The following is a 21,146-nucleotide window of genomic DNA, read 5'->3' on the forward strand; positions in this document are numbered from 1 at the left end:
ATAAAGCAGAGAAAGGAGTTCGTGCGGCAAAAGAGGCTCTGCTATTGTTGTTTTGATCAGCACGTGATACGGAATTGCAAAAGTAAAAGAAGTTGTGGTGTCGATGGGTGCAGGCAGATACACCACTCGTTGATCCACGAGACAGCGGACTACAAGAAAAGGAAATTGCAGTGGCAGACGAATGAAAATGATAAACCAGTTCATCCACCAATTTTATTCCATGGAGATATAACAAGCAAGGCTTTATTCAGATATATGCCAATCATGTTATACGGAAGGACGCGAAATTTGGCGACATAAGCCTTACTGAACGAGGGAGCCGCTTGCTCTTTGATTGAAGAAACTCTGGCAGACGAGTTAGGACTAGATGGCCCGGCCGAAGAACTGTGCTTAAAGTGGACCAGTCAAGTCACTCAAACGGAAAGCGCTTCCAAGTATGTGAGTGTCGGAGTGTCGTCGATGTGTCAAGGTGCGACGCGATTTGAACTCAAAAGCTTGCGCACGGTACGTAATCGAGACTTGCCTACGCAAACAGTTACTGACGAACTGGTAACATCGAGAAAGCATCTACAGTATTTACCAAATTTAAGTTACTGTAACGTAAAAGCAAGCTTAATTATTGGTCTGGATAATTTGAAAGTTTGTGTGCCTTTGGAGATACGGGAGTCCGAAGGAGACGACGTGGTCGCGGAGCGCTGTAGATTGGGCTGGTCTGTGTATGGCCGGCACAGCGACGCCGCTCCAGCGTCCTCACACATATTGCACATATGTGAGTGCAATGAAGCGAGCAGCATGCGCGCTTTGGATGCGTCAATGAAAGAATACTTCGCTATGGAGTCTTCGGGAACACGTGTGGCAAGCAAGCCATTAAGATCGAAAGACGACGAGCGCGCGTTGCAGATTATGGAGGCGACCACAAGTTATTGCCCGATTGACAAACGTTGGCAAACTGGACTGTAATGGAGGTTCGACAAAGTAGATCTACCGGATTCATACTCAATGGCTATGAGGCGTCTTCAGTGTTTAGAAGCGAAAATGGCAAAGGACATCGACCTTAAAAGCTTTATGTTGGACACTATAAAAAGCTATGAAGAAAAGGGATACATCCGGAGATTAACACAAAGTAAGCTAAATAAGGGTAAAATTTGGTTAGAGGGCTCGGGGTATATGTTCGACTCGCGAACTTTTTTGGAGCTGTCCCACGTCACAACCTGAACATTTTCTACACTTCACTTTTCTCGTAGAACTAAAAACTAACTTATCTAAGAGCGGGGAATACGCCTCGCTTGGAAAGGTGTGTGGGGAATTCTTATTGTGGGGAGAGCGGTTGGCTCCATGAAAATGAGTATCGCCTTATTGTAATTGTTCTCGGTGCCTTGGAATGCTTTAACAGTTCCTAGAGCTTTACCGGAGAGCTACTAGATCAAATAATTAAATTTCTCTATGTTGAGAATTGACGTGTCATTATGAAGAAGGGTTTCGAACAACGAGATAAAATTTGTAAACTCTGAGTACTTTCGCGTTCTATACTATTTACGCATTGAGCTTCTTTGCATCATCGGAAATGGAGGAGCCATTTTTGCAAGGTGAATAATTTAACGAACTCGAACCGATTTATTTACTTACTCAGAACAAAACAAACTTGCTGAGTAACTATGAGCCGAATCGAAATTTATAGTTAACGAACTGCAATTTTTTGTATTTATATGTATGTATACATACATATGTACATACATATGTGTATTTTCGTTAGGTGTTCTGGCTTTGTTTTTTTGAAGTGAAAACTTCTTTAGAATCGTTGGGAGTGATTTCAGACTCGATGAAACGAAAAAGCGACACTAAACAGAGACACATATAGATCTTATAGTATTTAGCCTGCGAGAGAATGAGATGCAAATATATAAAAAGCATTATAAATAAAAAGCATTATGAAAAACTTCTACCAAGCTGGGAGTCGAACCCCGGCCGCCCGATCGCCAAGCGAGCACACTAACAACAGAGCCACGTCGACACTTTGTAAATTGCCGTCGAGTTCTGTAGTTAGTGTGCTCGCTGCGAGATATTGAGATGCAAATATATAAAAAGCATTATGAATAAAAAGCATTACGAAAAACTTCTACCAAGCTGGGAGTCGAACCCCGGCCGCCCGATCGCCAAGCGAGCACACTAACAACAGAGCCACGTCGACACTTTGTAAATTGTCGTCGAGTTGTGTAGTTAGTGTGCTCGCGTGTCTCTAAAAAGAGACATAACGACAATGCGAAAATGAGATGCGTGCTTAACTACAGAACTCGACGGCAATTTAGAAAGTGTCGACGTGGCTCTGTTATTAGTGTGCTCGCTTGGCGATCGGGCGGCCGGGCTTCGACTCCCAGCTTGGTCGAAGTTTTTTTTATAATGCTTTTTATATATTTATATATTTTTTTGCGATACATTTTTATTTACTTTTTATTTACTTTTTATACCCTTGCAGAGGGTATTGTAAAATTGGTCAGATGTTCGTAACGCACAGAAGGAGGCGTTTACGACCCCATAAAGTATATAAATTCTTGATCAGCATGAGAAGCTGAGTTGATATAGCCATGTCCGCAAAATTTTTTCTTCTAGACCTATATGATATAGTGGTCCGATCCTAAGGATTTTCATACTTTATCTTACCCGGGTAATAAAAAACCCCAAAAAAAGATTTCATCCCGATAGCTCTTAAGACGGCTGAGTAAAACGCATACGCACAGACGGACGGACAGATGGACAGATGGACATGGCTATATCAACTCAGCTTCTCAGGTCGTAAACGCCTCCTTCTGTGCGTTACGAACTTCTGACCAATTTTACAATACCCTCTGCAAGGGTATAAAAAGTAAATAAAAATGTATCACAAAATATATAATGAATGAATGCACAGCAACTAGAATCACTGTCTGTTCAGCTCTCTAAAGTGGGAGAAATATGTGCATGCGAAACCAGATTGAGCAATGGAAAAACAGTTTTAATTGTGGCAATTTAAATTTCACCCAATCAATCAATAAATAGCATCACGGAATTCATTCATGAAAATTTAATAAAGTATACACCAGAAGTATCGCGGATACTTAGAAAAGATTACGATAAAGTTCCAATGATTTTAAGTGGCGATTTTAACGTAAATTTTGCATTGGACACAGCGGTTCCTTTAATTGACTTTCTCAATACAACATTCAGTTTAAAAATGTGTAACAATCGCACTGAATCAACAACACGATCAAAAACAACAATTGACGCGGTATTTCAAAGATATGTTGACAACATCGAAACCAAAGCATTTGTATCATATTTTAGCTATCATAAGCCACTCGTATCATTTGTTGAAATTGAAAACATTGAGGATGAATAATAATAAAATGAAGAAAATAAAACATGACCTTTATAGCAATATTATAATGAACCCATAATTATCCCGCTCCTAATGCTGCTTTCGTCTCATTCTCTCTCAGTTTGTGTTACGGAAGGTTTCACTTCTATCGTGTCTAACCGTTAGACGCACTTTTTTTAAGTTGAGATTTGTTTTCAATTTAAAATTTTTTACAGCTCCTCATCTCCTTGTTCGACATCGAGTTTTTCGTCTTTCGAATTAAACAAGGGTATAATCAGCTCCAAACAAGACAATTAATTTCACGACAGACGCGGGGAATTTGTTTATTTGGTTTTTAATTGCACACCCATGCGACGCACTCAAATAATGAAATTGGCAATAGATTTATTACCAAATTTACTAACAACAGTTATTTATTTCATGTATTAATGTATGTATAACCTTTTTTTTTATAAAGATTTTTTTTATATAGGTATATATGTATCGTTACAACACAAAAAAAAAAAATAAATATTAAAAAAACAAATAATATCGGTTCAGTATTGTATTTGCACTGTTTAAATTTTCACTGTCTATTAATTATTAACTGTTATCACTGTTATTAATTTTAGTATATATGTATAACTGGACCGTTAATTGACGTGAAAAAATAAGACAAAGAATGCGCTCGCTTTCATTTCATTTCGATTATTACTTCTTCATATTTCTTTTAAATAACGAGGCGGAGCAGGCGTTCGCTCCACGCGACTCCCACGCTCTTGGCTCGCCCGCGCTCATCAACAATTTCTTTGGTATTTTTGTGTACGACTTGATTTCACTCCAATTGGATTGTACAACGATACTACATCAAAAGACACCAAACGCTCATTATCATCTAAAAGCGTGTTTTTGACCTTGTCCTTGAACTCAATTGCACTTTTGACATTAAACACAGAATCCTTGGCCAGGTTATGTTGGTTAAGTATTTACGCAGATGATAAGACGGTGAGTTAATCATTAGAACAAATAGGTCTAAGGGGAAAGTCTGGTTTGTGTATCCATACAGCCGAGGAGGTAGGATGGGATCGTTATCAAAAAATGGTCGCCTTATGGCCTAAAGTTTATACCATTCAAGACTTCCTTCCTTTCAAGTTCAATTTTGGAATTTATGTTTTATGCGCTTATCTTTGAAATAACGCTCAATGTCAATTCGCCGTATCAAATTTTCAAATTTCCTTTTTTATTGACATTAACAACTTTCAAATTAATTCTGTACTCTCTACGGGTTTTATAAATATTTATTGTGTTCATACATCTTACCGCTGTAACTAATTCTCGTGCTCTTTTGTACGAATTGTTTTCTTTATTTGACGCGGTCTCTCTCTCATTCCTTTTTTTTATACCATACACCCATAGGGTTAAATGGTATATTAAAGTCGCCAAAATGTATGTAACAGGCAGAAGGAAGCATCTCAGACCCCACAAAGTATATATATTCTTGATCAGGATCAACAACCGAGTCGATCTAGCCATGTCCGTCCGTCCGTCCGTCCGTCCATCTGTCCGTCTGTCCGTATGAACACCTAGATCTCAGAGACTGTAAGAGCTAGAGCCACCAAATTTGGTATGTAGACTCGTGTAGTATGTAGAGTGATCAAGTTTATTTCAAATTTTTGCCACGCCCCTTTCCGCCCCCGCAATTAAAAAAAAGCGTTTATCTCAAAAACTATTCCAGCTAGAGACACCATATTTGGTATGTATATTCGCTTAGTAAATGCACACATTTTGTATGTATAAAAATTTTGCCACGCCCTTTTCCGCCCCCGTAATTTGAAAAACTAGATCTCCCGTATTTTTTTACCTTATGCAATCAAATTTGGCACACTTAAATTTAATATCTAGCAAAATACCAAATTTGATCAAAATCGGACAAAAAACAGTCGAGTTATGCATATAAACGTTTTTCCATAAGGCCGGAATTGGCCGGCTGGTGGGAGCGCTAGGGTGCTCGTATGATTGAGTGAGCAAGATACTAAAATATGCTTGTAAGAAGCATGTGAAAATGCATTTGTTTAATAAAGTTGAAATATTTGCATTACTGGTGTATGGGTATACCTAAGTCGGGGAGACGACTTACTTACTTCATTTTTAATAGCGGTCTTGTCTTTTACCCACCGGTACTTAGTGACACGATTTGTTGTTTTTGTGTTTAAATTAAGGTTGTGAAGGTTTCATCTAGACTTTAACCCTTGTGTCAGAAATAGTTAGTATATTTTCATATATTTTTGTACCTTTTACATTTTATTCCCTTTTTTACTAAAGGGTATAAAAAGGGTATATTAATTTTGGTCAGAAGTGTGCAACTCATAGACGAAAGCATCTCCGAAGCAAGAATATATATTCTTTAACAGCACGACCAGCATAACCATGTCCGTCCGTCCGTCTGGATCAACGCAAACTCCTCCGAAGCCGTAAGAGCTACAGAGTTGAAATTTTGCATGTAGGCTTTATATACTGCTTTTTTTTGGACTTTTCTCAATAACTTTATCGTTATTTTCTGAGCTGTTGTCGTGAAATTAAATATTGGTGAATTTATTACACTAACAAACGACTGTGCCAAATTTGATCAAGATCTGGTGAGTATATCCTATAGGTCCCATAGGAACGAACGGTCGAAAACAGTGACTTTTGTTCATAACTTCGTTACTTTTAAAGCAATTGTCATAAAAGAGCTAAATAATATAGCTCTATAGCGAACAGTGACTTTTGTCAATAACTGCGCAACTTTTGAAGCAATTGGCATAAAAATTTATATTTCTCAGTTTGATGACTGTGCCATTTGATTAAGATCGGGCGACTATATCATATAGCTTCCATAGGAACGATCGGTGGAAAACAGTGACTTTGATCAATACCTTCATTATTTCCTAAGCCGTTATTTCGGAAATGCTATAGGTAAGAAAGAGTAACAAAAAGGGTATACAAACTTTGACGCGGTCGAAGTTAGCCTCGGCCTTCTGGTTTTCAGATTAAATCTAAGTCTTAAAAAATGGTTGTCAATGCAGTGGACTCCCATGATTGTTGATTATGTGACAATGCAGATCACGTTTAGTGTGCAGGTTACACAGGTAAAATTAAGGAGTCTATTGCTAAAGGAGATGGCTTGAAGTATGGATGTGATGCTTTGCGTGAGGTCGAGAATGGGATGCGGACATTTATGAGGCGAACTAGAAATAGCCTTGACACTTTGATGACTGGTTTTAAAAACTGCAAGCGGAGCTTTCTGCGGTAGAGACTCAGTTCATATCATATAGCTAACGAACGAGTCTCCAAAACGCAAAAGGACCGACCCTTGGAGTGTATCTCTTGGTCCGCCGGCGTCTATTTTCCTCCTGTCTCATGCGCCATCTACACCCATCCCCGTGGTGAATCTTCATCTCTGCTCCGAAAGTTCCAATTGTATTGAGGGGGCCCCTTCAACAAGCATACCAGCAAAGAGACGTATATTTGTTTCGAGGCTAGACCGGTTTGATAGCTGTTGATGCTGCTTTATCATCTTAATCAATTAAATTTTTTAAATACAGAAAAAAAATTATTCGTTACCACAAAGTAAATTTTAAATCTTTTAATGCCTACATTACATGTTTTAGTCTATTCAAATCATTTCCTCTTATGCTTAAATTTTTAGATGCTACCTGCTGTAGCATAGACACCAACCGATGGATCTACAATGTTGCTGCCCTCTATGTGTTTGCGAGTTTTTCAAAAAAACCTATTCTTCAGCTGAACCTTTTAGGATCCTTTAGGATCTACGATGTTTCTGCCCTCTATGTGTTTGCGAGTTTTTCAATAGAACTTATTCTTCAGCCGAACATTTTAGGGTCCTTTGTTCAAATTAACCCTCCTTTACCCTGTAATATGCTGAGGGTCCACGCGATTTCTGCCTTGAGTTATAAGGATGGACAATTTGAAATGTAGTCTTGTTTGAGATAAATCAAGAGATATATGTATGTATTCTAAAATCTTCCTTTGCATAAGGTTATAAAAGTGCGAGATAAGCATGTCAGGTCAGTCAATCAGTATTCAGAAAATACCTCACAGATTATGAATTTGATTCTTGAAATCCGTTTCTAATTATGTGTGTTAAAGGAGCTCAAAGTTAAGACTTTTTTAGTAAGTATGAATATTTGATTATTTTTGTTATTTTTGTTTTATCTGAAAGATATTTTCTTTATTATTAGTCAGTTACTTTAATTTGAATAATTACTAAACATGTAGTTCAACTAGAAGCGTTTAAAAATACGCTAAAAAGTATTGAAGTTATTTGAACTTTGGTGGAATAGAACTAACAAGAGCATCAACTAGTATCAACGCAGTACCACATACTTTGGAAGATAAAATATTTACCTTTCATATGTATATGGTCTAAGTGTGCGAAGTAGTGCGTGGCAATATTGAGTGCTATAAAACTAGGGACACCTCGACTGAAAAATACGTAAGTGTATGTAAGAAGAAGAGCCTCAAAAGCACAAAAATGCAAAAAAAAAGTACTAGAAATGGTTCAGATAGACTTAAAGGTTCATGCATGGCATAGTTAGAAGAACAACTACTAAGGGTTAAAGGCAAAATAGGATGTCTACTTTGTCTATAACTCAGGCGAGCTAATATCACCAATTAGGAGGTTGTGCATAAAAAAAAACATCAAGCATCATCTACGGTTAGTTAAGGAAGGAAGGTTAATCAAAAGAAGACTACTAGAATACGAGGACAAATTAAGCCATGAAGTGCAAATAGCAAGAACTGCTATGCTGAGGTGACCAAATTCAAGATCCATACTCTAAAATAAGACGGAAATAGAGCTTTAGTTGTATAGGGGTCGTCAAATTCTTTGAATAATGTGAAAAGCAGCGGGCCAAGATGACTACCTTGAGGTACACTGGATGTCACAGAATTGGAATTGGAAAAAGAAGACTTAAAAAGTACCTTCTGTTTTCTATTTGTTAAATATTCACGAACCCAAGAAAGGAAAAGAGGTGGAAACCCAATGTCGTTAAGTTTAGAAAGTAAAACAGTATTAACAGAATCAAAGGCTTTGCTGAAGTCAGTGTATATGACATCAGTTTGTTAAGCATTTTTGAACTCCTTGATTAATTATCAAGAGGTAAATTCTAAAAGGTAAGTGGTTGTAGATCTACGTTTCACAAACCCATGTTGGGATGGCGAAATAATAGAGCTGCAAAAATGTTAAAGTGGGTTTACATAATGCGTTTACACAGAACATGAGTACACATCCAGGTAGACCATCTGGCCCCGGAGAATAAACAGGCTTAACTAGTTTAAGTTCACTAAGAAGAGAACCATCATCAATCACTGAATTGAAAATGAAATCAGCCTTTTTTAAATGATAAGGATACGGACTTGCTCGATATTCCGTTGAGGAATAAGTTTTTTTGAAAAAACTCGCAAACATATCGGGAATTGTCTGATCAGTGCTCGCTTTTTTATTTTGAAAAGACAAAAAAGGTGGATGCACAGTGGTCTTACGTTAAGAATTAACAAAATTATGCAATTGTTTAGGGTCAGAAGAAAACTAAAGCTTATACCGCTGAAGAAATTTTTTATAGCATTGTGTATTAAGCATCCTGAATTTTGAACGAGCGACTGTATACAGAGCGTAATCTGATGAGCGACAAGTTTTTTGAAACTTATTATAAAATCGTGTCTTCACATTTTTCAAATTGGATAACTCTCAAGATAACCAGGGAGGTTTGCTAAGCCGCTCCAGCCTACCAAGAGGCACACAAATATCAAAGAGTGAATTCAGAGTATGATATATCAAGGAGTGAATTCATAGAGGGCAGTAACATGGTACATTCATCTGTTGGTGACCATGCTAAAGCGGGTAAATTAAAATCACCTACAACTATGAGCATCTCTTGACTGGAAACTAAAGAGGAGACAAACTGAATTGCCTCTAAATGATTTAAATAGAATACCATGTCTGACAATGGTGGAATATAGGAACAAGTTATAAAAGCATTAAAAGATTTAAAATTTACTTTAACAGCGACAAACTCAATCTCCTGGGTACTAGAAAATTGAATCATTTCAGATGATAAAGCAGCATCAACAGCTATAGGAACGCCACCGCCTATGCGAGAAATCCGGTCACGTCTGAATATAGAAAAGTTTTTGGAAAAAACCGATGCATCAGCAATATCAGGTTTTAGCCACGTCTCTGTGAAAGCTCGAATGTTATGCTCAAAAGAAATATAGAGATTAGGAAGTTTATATTTCAGTCCTCTAACGTTCTGGTAACCCAGGTTAAGGGACGAAGTTAGTTTTTTGTGCAGATGCTGATGTGGCAGGAATAGTATTAGTTGTTGTTAATGGCAGGCGAATCGGTTGCCGATTTTTCTTTTTTACAGTATATTCCTTAACTATTATATGTTTCGGCCAAAAATCTTCTCGACATATAATGTCGAAGATATTGGCAGAGACACTTTCTTCCGAATATAGGCCATTACATCATCAGATGTGACAACAGCGTCTAGCCTAGAAACAAATATATGTTACGAGAGGCCGCGGTCCCGAAGAAGTCAACTTGTTTACGGGGTCCTCGATACTTTTAGAACTATCGGCAACTTCCATTGGAATGGGTAATTGCCCGGACACTTCGGACACTACAATAGGCATCGTTTTTATGATATCATTCCCAGGTAATACCGGTAATTCCTTACTAATAGCATTCACAACCGGGCTCTTAAACGATATCAATTGCTGTACATTAGGAGTGGACGGTGCATGAGACCGGTCGGGGAAGATAAGAGACGCTGGCGGATCTACAGATACAGAAACACCCCAAGAACTGGTCCTTTTACGTTTCGGAGACTCATTCATAAGCGATAAACTTCTGAACTGATTCTCCACCGCAGTAAACTCCGCTTGGAGTTTGTTAAAACCTGCCCACAATGTGTCAAAACTATCTCTAGTCCGCCTCATAAATCAGCGCATCTCATTTCGACCTCCCAGCAAGCATCACATCCATATTTTAAGCCACCACCTTTAGCAATAGACTCTGTTCAATGAAAGACATTAGTATTTCTTGAATTAAGTTATTCTTTATTTGTTTATATAAAAATAGGCACTAGCACATAAACCAGTGACTAAAAGTTGTCGCAACCAATACATAAATTGGGTGGACCTGGGAGTGAGATTACAAAGGTAGAGATGGGGGCCAAAGACACAGCGATGCACACCCGATGTAGCTACAGTGGTATCTGATCTTACTAAGAATAATGCATTTCTTTTATAGTAAAAATAGAGAGCTCACCAGTGCATAGTTCGACATAGTGTTAGGTCAGCAAAATACGTCTTTATTGATAATAGCTAACCATAGCAGCTTAATTAACTAGGTCTTTATTGTTAACTGCTGACCATATCGGATCTACTTATGACTGATGAGCCATCGATATCTATAATCGGGTTACATACTTAATTGACATACATTTCCATTTGTTCTATATTATAATTCTCTTAATGTTATCTTATTTTATATATTCTAAACGCAAACATACTCCCTGCCGTTGAACACCTGTTCAACGTTATCCAACGTTGACTGCGAAATTGCTGGGGGCTGGGTTTGCTGCAGTGGGAGCCGAAATAGGATTGACGATCCTCACGGTTGTCTGCTCTGGACCATTGTGCTTTGGAGGTTGGGAGCATCTTCTTATTCCATATAACATCACAAGAACCAATGGTATTGTTAGCGCTACGTAGGAGTCGATAACATGGTGTGGCGGCTGGCTGGGGTCTTCTGGTAACTTCCAGTTTTGCTTAGTTTCTAGTTTTCCTTGAATGTTGCTTAGTTCGTCGTCGCTTAGCTGCATCTTCGTGAATTGTGTTGTTGTTGGCGCTACTTTTGTTGGGCCAATGCTGAAGTTGCCAAATCGGAGATATGACAATTTTATTGTGTCTGTCGTAGCTATACGGTGACCTGTTATTCGGATAGCAGAACTCCTCGCTGTACACGTCGGGTCTAGAGTTAACAATCCAGGCTTCTTGATAGTGACCGTTGATACTGGTGCTTGTTGTAGCCTAGTTGCTACTCGTATGATTGAATGTATTAGTGGCAATGTTGCTTTTGCGATCTAGCGGTTGATCAGATCGTTTCTTCATTTGCCGTAATTTATATGCAATTCTTGAATTCGTTTAATGATTATTCTTCGTGCTTGATTTAATTCTTCGAACTCTAACTGAGTCGTTGGTTTCCTGTTCTGCTTGTGATAAAACCGTAGCACATACGCCACTGTACGCTGTAGCCGGTAAAATGAATTTCTGTGATTTACCGTATGTATCCATTCACTCTTGTTTTTCGCAGTGGCAGTCACCATGCTGAATACCTTGCTTTTCTTCTCTGCGGTATCCACCGTGTGCTCTGTAGGCTTAAATGGTGCTGGCCAGCCACGTTGTGGTCCATGCAAAAATAGTGGTCCATACAAACATAAAGTATGTGTGCTAAGCTGAACTGCTGATATGCCTCGAGACAGAACATCAGATGCGTTGAGCGCTGATGACACATGACGCCATTGCCTTGGATGTGATACTGCGTGTATTTTTGTCAACCGATTATCCACAAACGTGTGGAAATGTGATGCCCGTGAATTAATCCACGAGAGTACTACTGTTGAGTCTGACCAGAGAAATGATTCCACACTTTCTGATCCTAATTGGAGATCCTGTCGAACTCTATCCGTGAGTTCAGCTCCAAGTACACCTGCACATAGTTCCAGCCGGGGCAGTGTCTGTTTTTCCAGGGAAGCCACTCTCGACTTGGCGCACAACAATCTGACCGAAATTTGGCCATGTTTATAGGTTGATCGGACATAAACTGCCGCACCATGCGCCTTTTCTGATGTATCAACAAATGTATGCAGTTCCTTTGTAGTGGGGACCTTGCCATCAAAAATATGCACTGGAATTTTCATTTTTGTTTAATGCCTGTACATCCTCTCGGTAGGCTTCCCATTGTTTCTCCAAATACGGCGGTGGGTCACCATCCATCTCAATTTGTTCGGTAGCAACATGTTGAAGAAACATTTTCACTCTTACCACTACCGGTGCGAACAGCCCTAGAGGATCCAATATTTGACCGACTTCAGATAGCACAACTCGTCTGGCTATTCCTTTTGTATGCCTTTGAGGCTTTCTACATAATTAATCTTCCTTGGATGCCCATATGATTCCCAATGTTTTGACACTTGTTTGTTCCAGTGTGTCACCGAGATTAATGTCAGTAATCGTATCTTCCTTTGGAATTTCCTTTAGAAGTTGACTGCTATTTGAACACCAGCAGTCCTCGGTAGATGAGTTGTCTAAGTGGCCCAGTCATTTAGTTAACTGAACAACGAGGATCCGGGTTCGAATCCCAGGCTAGTGTATGGATGTAGTTTTCGTCTAAGCCGAAGGCCTTAGTTGCCAGTGCTTGTAAAATATAGTTAGGTTGATAGTTTATAACTATATCCTATACTTTAATAATAATAATAATAATAATAATAATATTTGAACACCATTTTCGTAAGTTGAAACCTTTAGGTCTCAAGATTTCTAGAAGCTCTTGTCTTATTTGGAGGGCTTCTGGTAAACTGTCTGCTCCTGTGAGACAATCATCAACATAAAAGTCATTTTTTAATGCTAATGCTCCAGACGACTATTTTTCCATGTTTTTCAGAGCCAAATATTCCAGACACTTCGTCGCTAAATAAGGCGGCTGATGTGGTTCCATAAGTTACCGTTTTTAAACGATAAAACTTTAGTTCTTGAATTGGATCCTCTCTCCACACAATCATCTGATTGAATTGATCGGCAGGGTTTATCCAAACTTGACGATACATTTTTTCAATATCCGCAGTGAACACACATTTGTGTGTCCTGAACCGCAGAGGAATTGAGAAGAGTTGACTCTGTACAACTGGTCCAGGATATAAAATATCGTTCAGTGATTTTCCTGATGACGTTTTGCATGATGCATCAAATACCACTCTTAGCTTGGTGGTGGTACTTTCTGGTTTTAGTACACAATGATGCGGTATAAAGTAATGGTTCTTGGGAATTTGTTCTACCATTACTTGCTTCATATGTCCAAGCTGTTCATATTCTGACATAAATTTTACATACTCCTTTTTTATGTCAGGGTTCATTCGCCTCTCTAACGACATGAATCTTCTTATGGCTACTTCCCGAGATTCTCCAAGAGATGACGCCTCTTCAGCAAATGGAAGCTTTACAATTAGTCGATTGTCCGCCGCCGTGTGTAGGTTATCTAGGAAGAATATTTTTTAATACTCTTCCTCCGGACTCCTGTATCTTTTCATTGGCTCTAGTGTGTCTAGCTGCCAGAATCTTTCTAGAGATTTCTCTGAATTCGTCATGCCTATCATACAGTTGATTGAAGCTAACGTTGACATATTAATTCGGCCAGCAATAATACATCCAAACTCTGAATTTTGTAATGTTGGACGGTTTCGATTGCCCCGTCTTCTTTCTGGTAGCAGTATAGCATAGTGATCATCAGCTCCCAACAGCATATAAATTTTTCCTGGTTTATCAAATGTTGTGTCCGCTAATTGAATGTTGTCTGGTAATGTGACTTTCTGCGTTATTTGTTCTGTGGGTTGATCACCTATTATGTGTGGCAATACAAATGCTTCAACTAGCATTTGACCTTACAACCAAGCTTACTCGCGCCTTGCTTATTTGTGATTGACCACCCACTCCATTTATGTGCAAATGAGTCTCGTTAATTGTTATACCCTTGCAGAGGGTATTATAAAATTGGTCAGATGTTTGTAACGCACAGAAGGAGACGTTTACGACCCAATAAAGTATATATATTCTTGATTGAGTCGATATAGCCATGTCCGTCTGTCCGTCTGACCGTCTGTCAGTCCGTGCATATGCGTTTTGCTCTGCCATCTTAAGAGCTATCGGCGTGAAATTTTGTTTCTGTGCTTTTTATTATCTGGAGCAGATCAAGTATGAAACCTATCAAGATCTCGACCACTATATCATATAGCTCTAGAAGAGACATCTTCATAAAATTTTATAAAAATTAGAGTATCCCCATAAGTTTTAATAATGTAATAGTATTGGATATAAAATATCAGATCGCAAAATTTGAATCTGATCGGATAAATAGAACACAAGTTACAGTCGATATAAATCGGTTCAAGCGCTGCCGGCATCGCTGCTTGCTGCCTACTACGTCATCATCAAATCAGCAGAGCACATGCATACACACACAGACGCAAGGCTACATGAACTGTGTGTGTATGCGTGCCGTCTTTGCTTAGGGAATGATGAAAGAAGAAGAAAAAATTGTAGAAAAAAGAAAAATTATGTTTTGTTTGTGTATTAATGAATTGAGTTGCAGGGAAAGAAATTTCAAAATGTAAAAATATTATTGCCAAGGACTGCAAGGGTATATAAACTTCGGCATTGCCGAAGTTAGCTTCTTTGATATTTAAAAATAACTTCTTTAACAGCCTCTCTGAGACGACATTTGCTTATGAGCCGCTATCCAGGAGTGCTCGAATGCACGAATTTCAATGCTGCGATTTTCGTTTCTTGGTTTCTCATTCGCCTCTAATGTTAGAATGCATTGTTCCAAGAATGATAGGAATGATAGGTTGGAAAGAGATTGTTTATATAGTGCGTGGTTAAATCTGTCCAATTTCCTCGTGATATGAAACATTATGACAGCATCTGACCATTCCATATTGACGCCCACATTTTTTTAAAGCTTGCAGTGTTGTAATTGGCTTCTGTTAATTCCAGGTGCCTTTTCAATCTCTCTGCTTTTCCAGAAAGGTTTGATTTTAAGTACCAAATTTTCTCTAATGTGGATAGATTTGACTCATGAACGATCCATGAAATTGTTGCCATTTGAGAAACTCCCCATCAAATTTTGGAATGGGAATTTTAGGCAGTTGCAATGATAGTATCTATTACAATACAGGCGGTGCGGCCACAAACGTAGTTATATTATATCCGGCTAGATTAGTTATAGTTATATTATTTTCTGTTTATACATAAAAATAATTTGGGTCTTACCGTATACCTCATATTAATATATCTTACCATTTATATATTTTAAGGTGCCCCTGCTAATTTGGCAAAGGTTGCCCATTTTAATCCGCCATATGGTGATCCCGGAACTGCACTGGAACAATCTGAAATAAGATAATTTTTAGTCATCAGATTAAAAAATACATTATTTAAGTAAATGTTTATATGTACATGGTATATGGTAAAGGTGTGATTACATTATGTTTTTTTTATAATTTTAAGTTGTGTAACTAATAAAGTATCAATGAACAAGCTATTTCCGTTTTTTATATTATTAAGTGCGTGATATACCGTTAAAGGTTGTTTATGTAGTTATTTACGTCAACTAACACAGCAGTGGACGAAAAAGCTTAAGCTAAAAGACAGATAACAATTAATTGAAGAAGGTAGCTTAGCTTTGTACACAACTAAACATCCCCGACCCGGTGGACGTGTTTTATTTGCACAAGGTACCAGCTATGCTCCGTTTCACAGCCAATGTGATCAAGGTTGAGCTGCAAGCAATCCAAGTCCAAAATATATTCAGCGGTTTTATTGTAGATGATTGAAAAGTATAGCGCGAAGAGAAGTGACAGAAAGATGAGGAGATATAAGGTGAGAACGATTGTTAAAAGATTGGCAAAGAACACAAAAAGGTTCGTGAAGAGAGTAATTAGTCAGACATCTACTAAGGTGAATAGGAAAAAAGTTTCTGGTTCAACGTGAGGGAACACAAAAATGCAGCGTATCTAGTAAATTTGATGAAATGATTTCACCGTTGACTAGTTTATGGAGAAAGATAGTGAAGGACAATTAATAAGAAGAAGACTGTCCAAAGTAACGAAGGTTTTGACAAAAGTCACTGTTTTCGAAAGATCATTTCTATGGGAGCCATATGATATAGTCACCCGATCTTGATCAAATTTGGCATAGTCATTTATATGTGTAATAAACTAACCTAAACTAACCTAACCAAACTAATATTAAATTTCACTACAATATCTCAAAAAATAACGAAGTTATTGAGAAAAGTCACTGTTCGTGGCTTTGCTGTTTGTATGGGAGCTATATGATATAGTGGTCCGATCCGGCTGAATCTGAGATATATAACCCCTGCAGTATATACAAGCCTATATGCAAATTTCAACTCTGTAGCTCTTACGGTCTAGGAGGAGTTTGCGTTGATCCAGACGGACGGACAGACGGACGGACGGACGGACATGGCTATGTGAACTCGTCTCGTCATGCTGATCAAGAATATATATAAATATATGGAAATGCTTCCTTCTATGCGTTGCACACTTCTGACCAAAATTAATATACCCTTTTTGCAAGGGTATAAAAAGACATAACTTTACATTTAGAGCCGTTGAGGTTTAAGAGGTTGGTTTCACACCAACTGTGAAGGTCATTAAGATCGGATTGAAGCAGGCAAGAAGACGATATGTCTTCAATACTGAGGTAAAGCATAACATCATCCGCGTACATAAGCATACGAGAATGTGTAACTAACAATGGAAGATCATTTATAAGAAGAGTGAATAGTAATGGACCCAAATGACTATCCAGAGGTCACTTGGAAAGATTTGCGTACGCTTAGAAAGATATTGAAGAATCCAAACTAGCAAAAGGCTGGGGTTGCCAAGTGCGTTCAACTTATATAAAAGCAGAGTATGATTAACAGAGTCAAAGGCCTTGCTGAAGTCAGTATAAATGACGTCAGTTTGCACGGCACTCTTGAACCCTTTCATTGAGCGAGATGTAAATTCTTATAGGTAAGTAGTTGTCGATCTACGTTTTTTAAACCCATGTTGGGATGACGAAATAATTGTAATAAGGTACAAAAATGCTGCAATTGAGCAGTTATTATTTTCTCAAATGCTTTGGGTATGGCAGAATATTTAGAAATACCCCTATAATTGGAGGCTTCGGACTTCTTCCCCTTATTATGAAGAGGAATAATATATGATTCCTTCCAGGTAGACGGGATGGCGGAAGTGTAAACAACTTAAGTATTGGCTTACATAGGGCCTCTGCGCAAAACCTTAATACGCAGCCTGGTATTCCATCAGGGCCAGGAGCATATATTGGTTTGACGGAACTGAGCACGCTAAGAACCGAACTTTCATTAAACACAGGGTCTAAAATGCAATTAGACGACTGCAAGTGATGAGGATAAGAAGGATTTGCTTTATAAATCGAAGAGGAATAAGTTGTTTTGAAAAAATCAGCAAACATATCGGCAATTGCCTGATCATTATCAGCTTTATTGTTTTCGAAAGACAAGTAAGACGGGTGCACTGATGTCTTACGTTTAACAATGACAAATTTATAAAATTGCTTACGATCGCGAGAAAAAGAAAGTTTACATGGCTGAAGATAATCCTTATAGCAATGTGAATATTTATAGAAGACAAAAATGGCAGAGTCCATATCCGTGCACGTATACAGATATTTTCAATCATTAGTTAACAAGAGTTTTTTAAATTTAGTAAAGTTCGTATTGCGAGCCATCGAGCTATTATGTCGAGACATAACCCCAAATGGAAGGACAATGGTTACATCCAGAGTTGGATGAAATTGTCTTCAGGGACTAAGGGATCAGTCCTGGAAACATCGCAGTTGAAAGAATCCAACACAAATACCAGATCTAGTGATCTGTTACGACTATTCCGGACAGGATTTATTTGAGTTAGGGACAACTCAAGCAGACCATCTATGAAACAATGTGACAAGGAGGGCAACAGTAATAAAAAATCATATGAGAGGGTCCAGGCAATCTCAGGTAAATTAAAATCTCCCAGAACAACGAGCAAGTCTTTGTCAGAGGGATATGAGGAAATCAGTTGAATAGCTTCCAAATGGTGAGTGTATTCTGCCAAATCGGACTGTGGTGGAATATACGAACAAGTAATATAGACAGAAAAAGAATTAAACGAAATTTTAACACAAACAAATTCAATCTCCTGATGTGAAGACTGGACAATTTTAGACGAGAACGCCGAGTCAACAGCGATGAAAACACCACCACCATTACGGATACAGTCCGATCATGTCTATATATTAAATATTTTGAGGGGAAAATTGATATATCAATATCAGGCTTCAGCCAAGTCTCAGTAAAGGCAAGAATATGAATCTCAAAAGCTAAACTATCTACATAGAGTCTAGAGAGTTTAGGCTTTTGTCCCCGTACGTTCTGATAGGCCAGAGTTAGGGACGAAATTAGTTTTTTGACTTGCCAACAGGTGCAGACGAGCCGGAAAGAACGTTATTCACAGAGGCAGGTAGCAATCTAGGCGGAGGCCGATTCTTTTTTTTTATTGTATACTCTTTTACAACAAGGTGTTCCGGCCAAAAATCTTACTGACATATTTGACCAAAAAGATCTGGGGAGACACTTATTTTAAAGGACGAAATGTGCAGAGTATATGAAAAACGGAACTTTTCCACAGCACATGAACTTTGGCCTGGATATAGGCTATGACTTCTTCAGAAGTAGTATTGGGATCAAGCATCGAAATAAAAATTTGCTTTTTGGGTGGAACTACAACAAGGGATCTAGGAATACTAGGCACAGCAGTAGCGGCTACCGCAGACGCAGCAGCAGCTGAAGCAGCCAGCACTTTACTAACTCCTCTTGTAACTACTTTATTGGCAATATTCCTGGAAACGGATGTTTGCCCGGACGGTTTGGAAACTACAACCGATATCGTGTTAGTAGGTGGGATACTGTCTCCAGGGGAAATGGGAAGAGACTCCACACCTGCCAAAGCCGGACTCCTAAATGATATCAGCTGCTGTACATTTGGTAACATAGGGTCATTGTCGGAAGCCGGAACTGGTAGAGAACGATGTGCCGACGGACTGATGGATGTCTCCAGCTTCTGATATTATGATCCATATGAACCATGCTGATGCTTTGCAAACTATTTTTAATCATCTTAAAGATCCCGATTTCCTTATAGTTTTAGGTGATTTCAACTTGCCTAATATTTCTTGGCTTGTTGATGATAATCTATCTTTCTTAATTCCTTCATCTCAACATGTTTTTCTTGATAGCCTACTTGAATGTCCGCTATATCAGTTGAATTCTTTCCTTAACTCTTCTAAAAGAATCCTTGATCTTGTTTTTGTCTCTGATCCCACTGTTAGTGCTGTATCCCGAACACAGCCCCTAGTGAAACCTGAAGATCCTTATCACCCTACTATTGAAGTTGCTATTTCTTACAATTCCGTTACTAATTCATTTAATAACATCGCAAATTCTCGTCGTAGATGTTTTCGTAAAACAAATTTCAATCTTCTTAATAGCCTTATTTTCTCTTTTGATGGGTCATTTCTATTTGGCAGTGAAGTTTTTCTACTCTGCTCTTAATTCTCTAATTGATAAATGCCTTCCTTATGTGAATGTCTCTACCGTCTCCAGTGCGCCAGTCTGGTTCACACGTAGGCTCTCTAATCTCCGTAACATTAAATCGAGATATTTTAAAAGATTTAAAAAAACTGGTTCGCGACTTGACTATGCAAATTTCTGTATAGGCAAATCTCAATTTTGTCTTTTAAACACTCAATGCTACAATAATTATATCGTTCGCTGTAAAGTTGAATTTTACAAGAACCCCAAAAGATTTTACAACTTTGTTAATTCCAAAAGACGCTCTAATGTACTACCCTCCACCTTCAGACCTAATGACCAGACTGCTAATAAGGATTCAGATATTGCAGATCTGTTTGCTAAATTCTTTCAGTCGACATATTCTACTACTGTTTCGGATCCCACACCCTATCCCTTTTCAATCCCACATTTAAATTGTTTGTTTTTTCCTAGTATTACTGAAGACTGTATTATCTCTAGCTTATATGAAGCCTGCCTTCGTTTCCGGTCCTGATAATATACCTAGTTGCATCCTTAAAATGTGTTCAATTTCCTATCTAAGCCTTTATCTCGGTTATTCTTTATATCGAGTGAGACTTGTACCTTTCCCGATATTTGGAAAGAGTCTTTTATTATTCCGCTTTTTAAAAAGGGTAGCAACTCGGATGTTTCTAACTACCGTGGCATTGTCAAACTTTCGGCAATACCAAAGCTGTTTGAGAAAATTATTACGTCTTCCCTTCAACACCTATCCAGATCCACTATTTCTCCTTGTCAGAATAGATTCATGACTAGAATTGACTACCCTTGTACACCATGGCTTCCGTAAAAAGTGTCAAACTGATGTTATTTATACTGACTTTAGTAAGGCTTTCGATACGGTTGATCATTCTATGCTTCTCGCGAAACTTAACATCATGGGGTTTGCTCTTGTTTGCGGATGACGTCAAGATTTGTTATTCCTATAATGATCCTTCTTTCCAACAGTACTTGCAATCAGATCTCGATGCGTTCTGTGATTGGTGCCACGTTAATAAATAACACCCTAATGCCTCTAAGTGTTCTATTATGACTTTCAGTCGTTTGTCTCCGTTCCTAGCTCATTACTCTATTAAGTTTGTTCTGTTAGATTGTGTACCATCGTTCAAAGACTTAGGCGTTATGTTTGACCCAAAACTTTCATGTAATGTTCATATTTCTTCAATTGTCAATAGATCATGCAGCATTTTTGGCTTCATTAAACGTTGGGCCAAAGAATTTTATGATCCCTATGTAACAAAGGTTTTATACACTTCGTTAGTTCGCCCTACTCTAGAATATTGCTCGCCAGTG

The 21,146-nt window shown here is 38.3% G+C and overlaps 1 protein-coding gene across 1 annotated transcript in view; it reads left to right on the forward strand.

Moving 5' to 3' along the window:
• The window catches only part of LOC26528861 (NPC intracellular cholesterol transporter 1 homolog 1b), a 154,086-nt gene extending 138,373 nt beyond the window's left edge, over window positions 1-15,713 (forward strand). The window contains exon 5 of the mRNA XM_047009691.1: window positions 15,487-15,713. Within this exon, the coding sequence (XP_046865647.1) occupies window positions 15,487-15,575 (89 nt within the window). The 3' untranslated portion in view covers window positions 15,576-15,713. The remainder of the gene's footprint in view (window positions 1-15,486) is intronic.
• Window positions 15,714-21,146: the final 5,433 nt, after the last annotated feature.

Source organism: Drosophila willistoni (genome assembly GCF_018902025.1).
Source record: "Drosophila willistoni isolate 14030-0811.24 chromosome 2L unlocalized genomic scaffold, UCI_dwil_1.1 Seg168, whole genome shotgun sequence".
Taxonomy (NCBI): domain Eukaryota; kingdom Metazoa; phylum Arthropoda; class Insecta; order Diptera; family Drosophilidae; genus Drosophila; species Drosophila willistoni.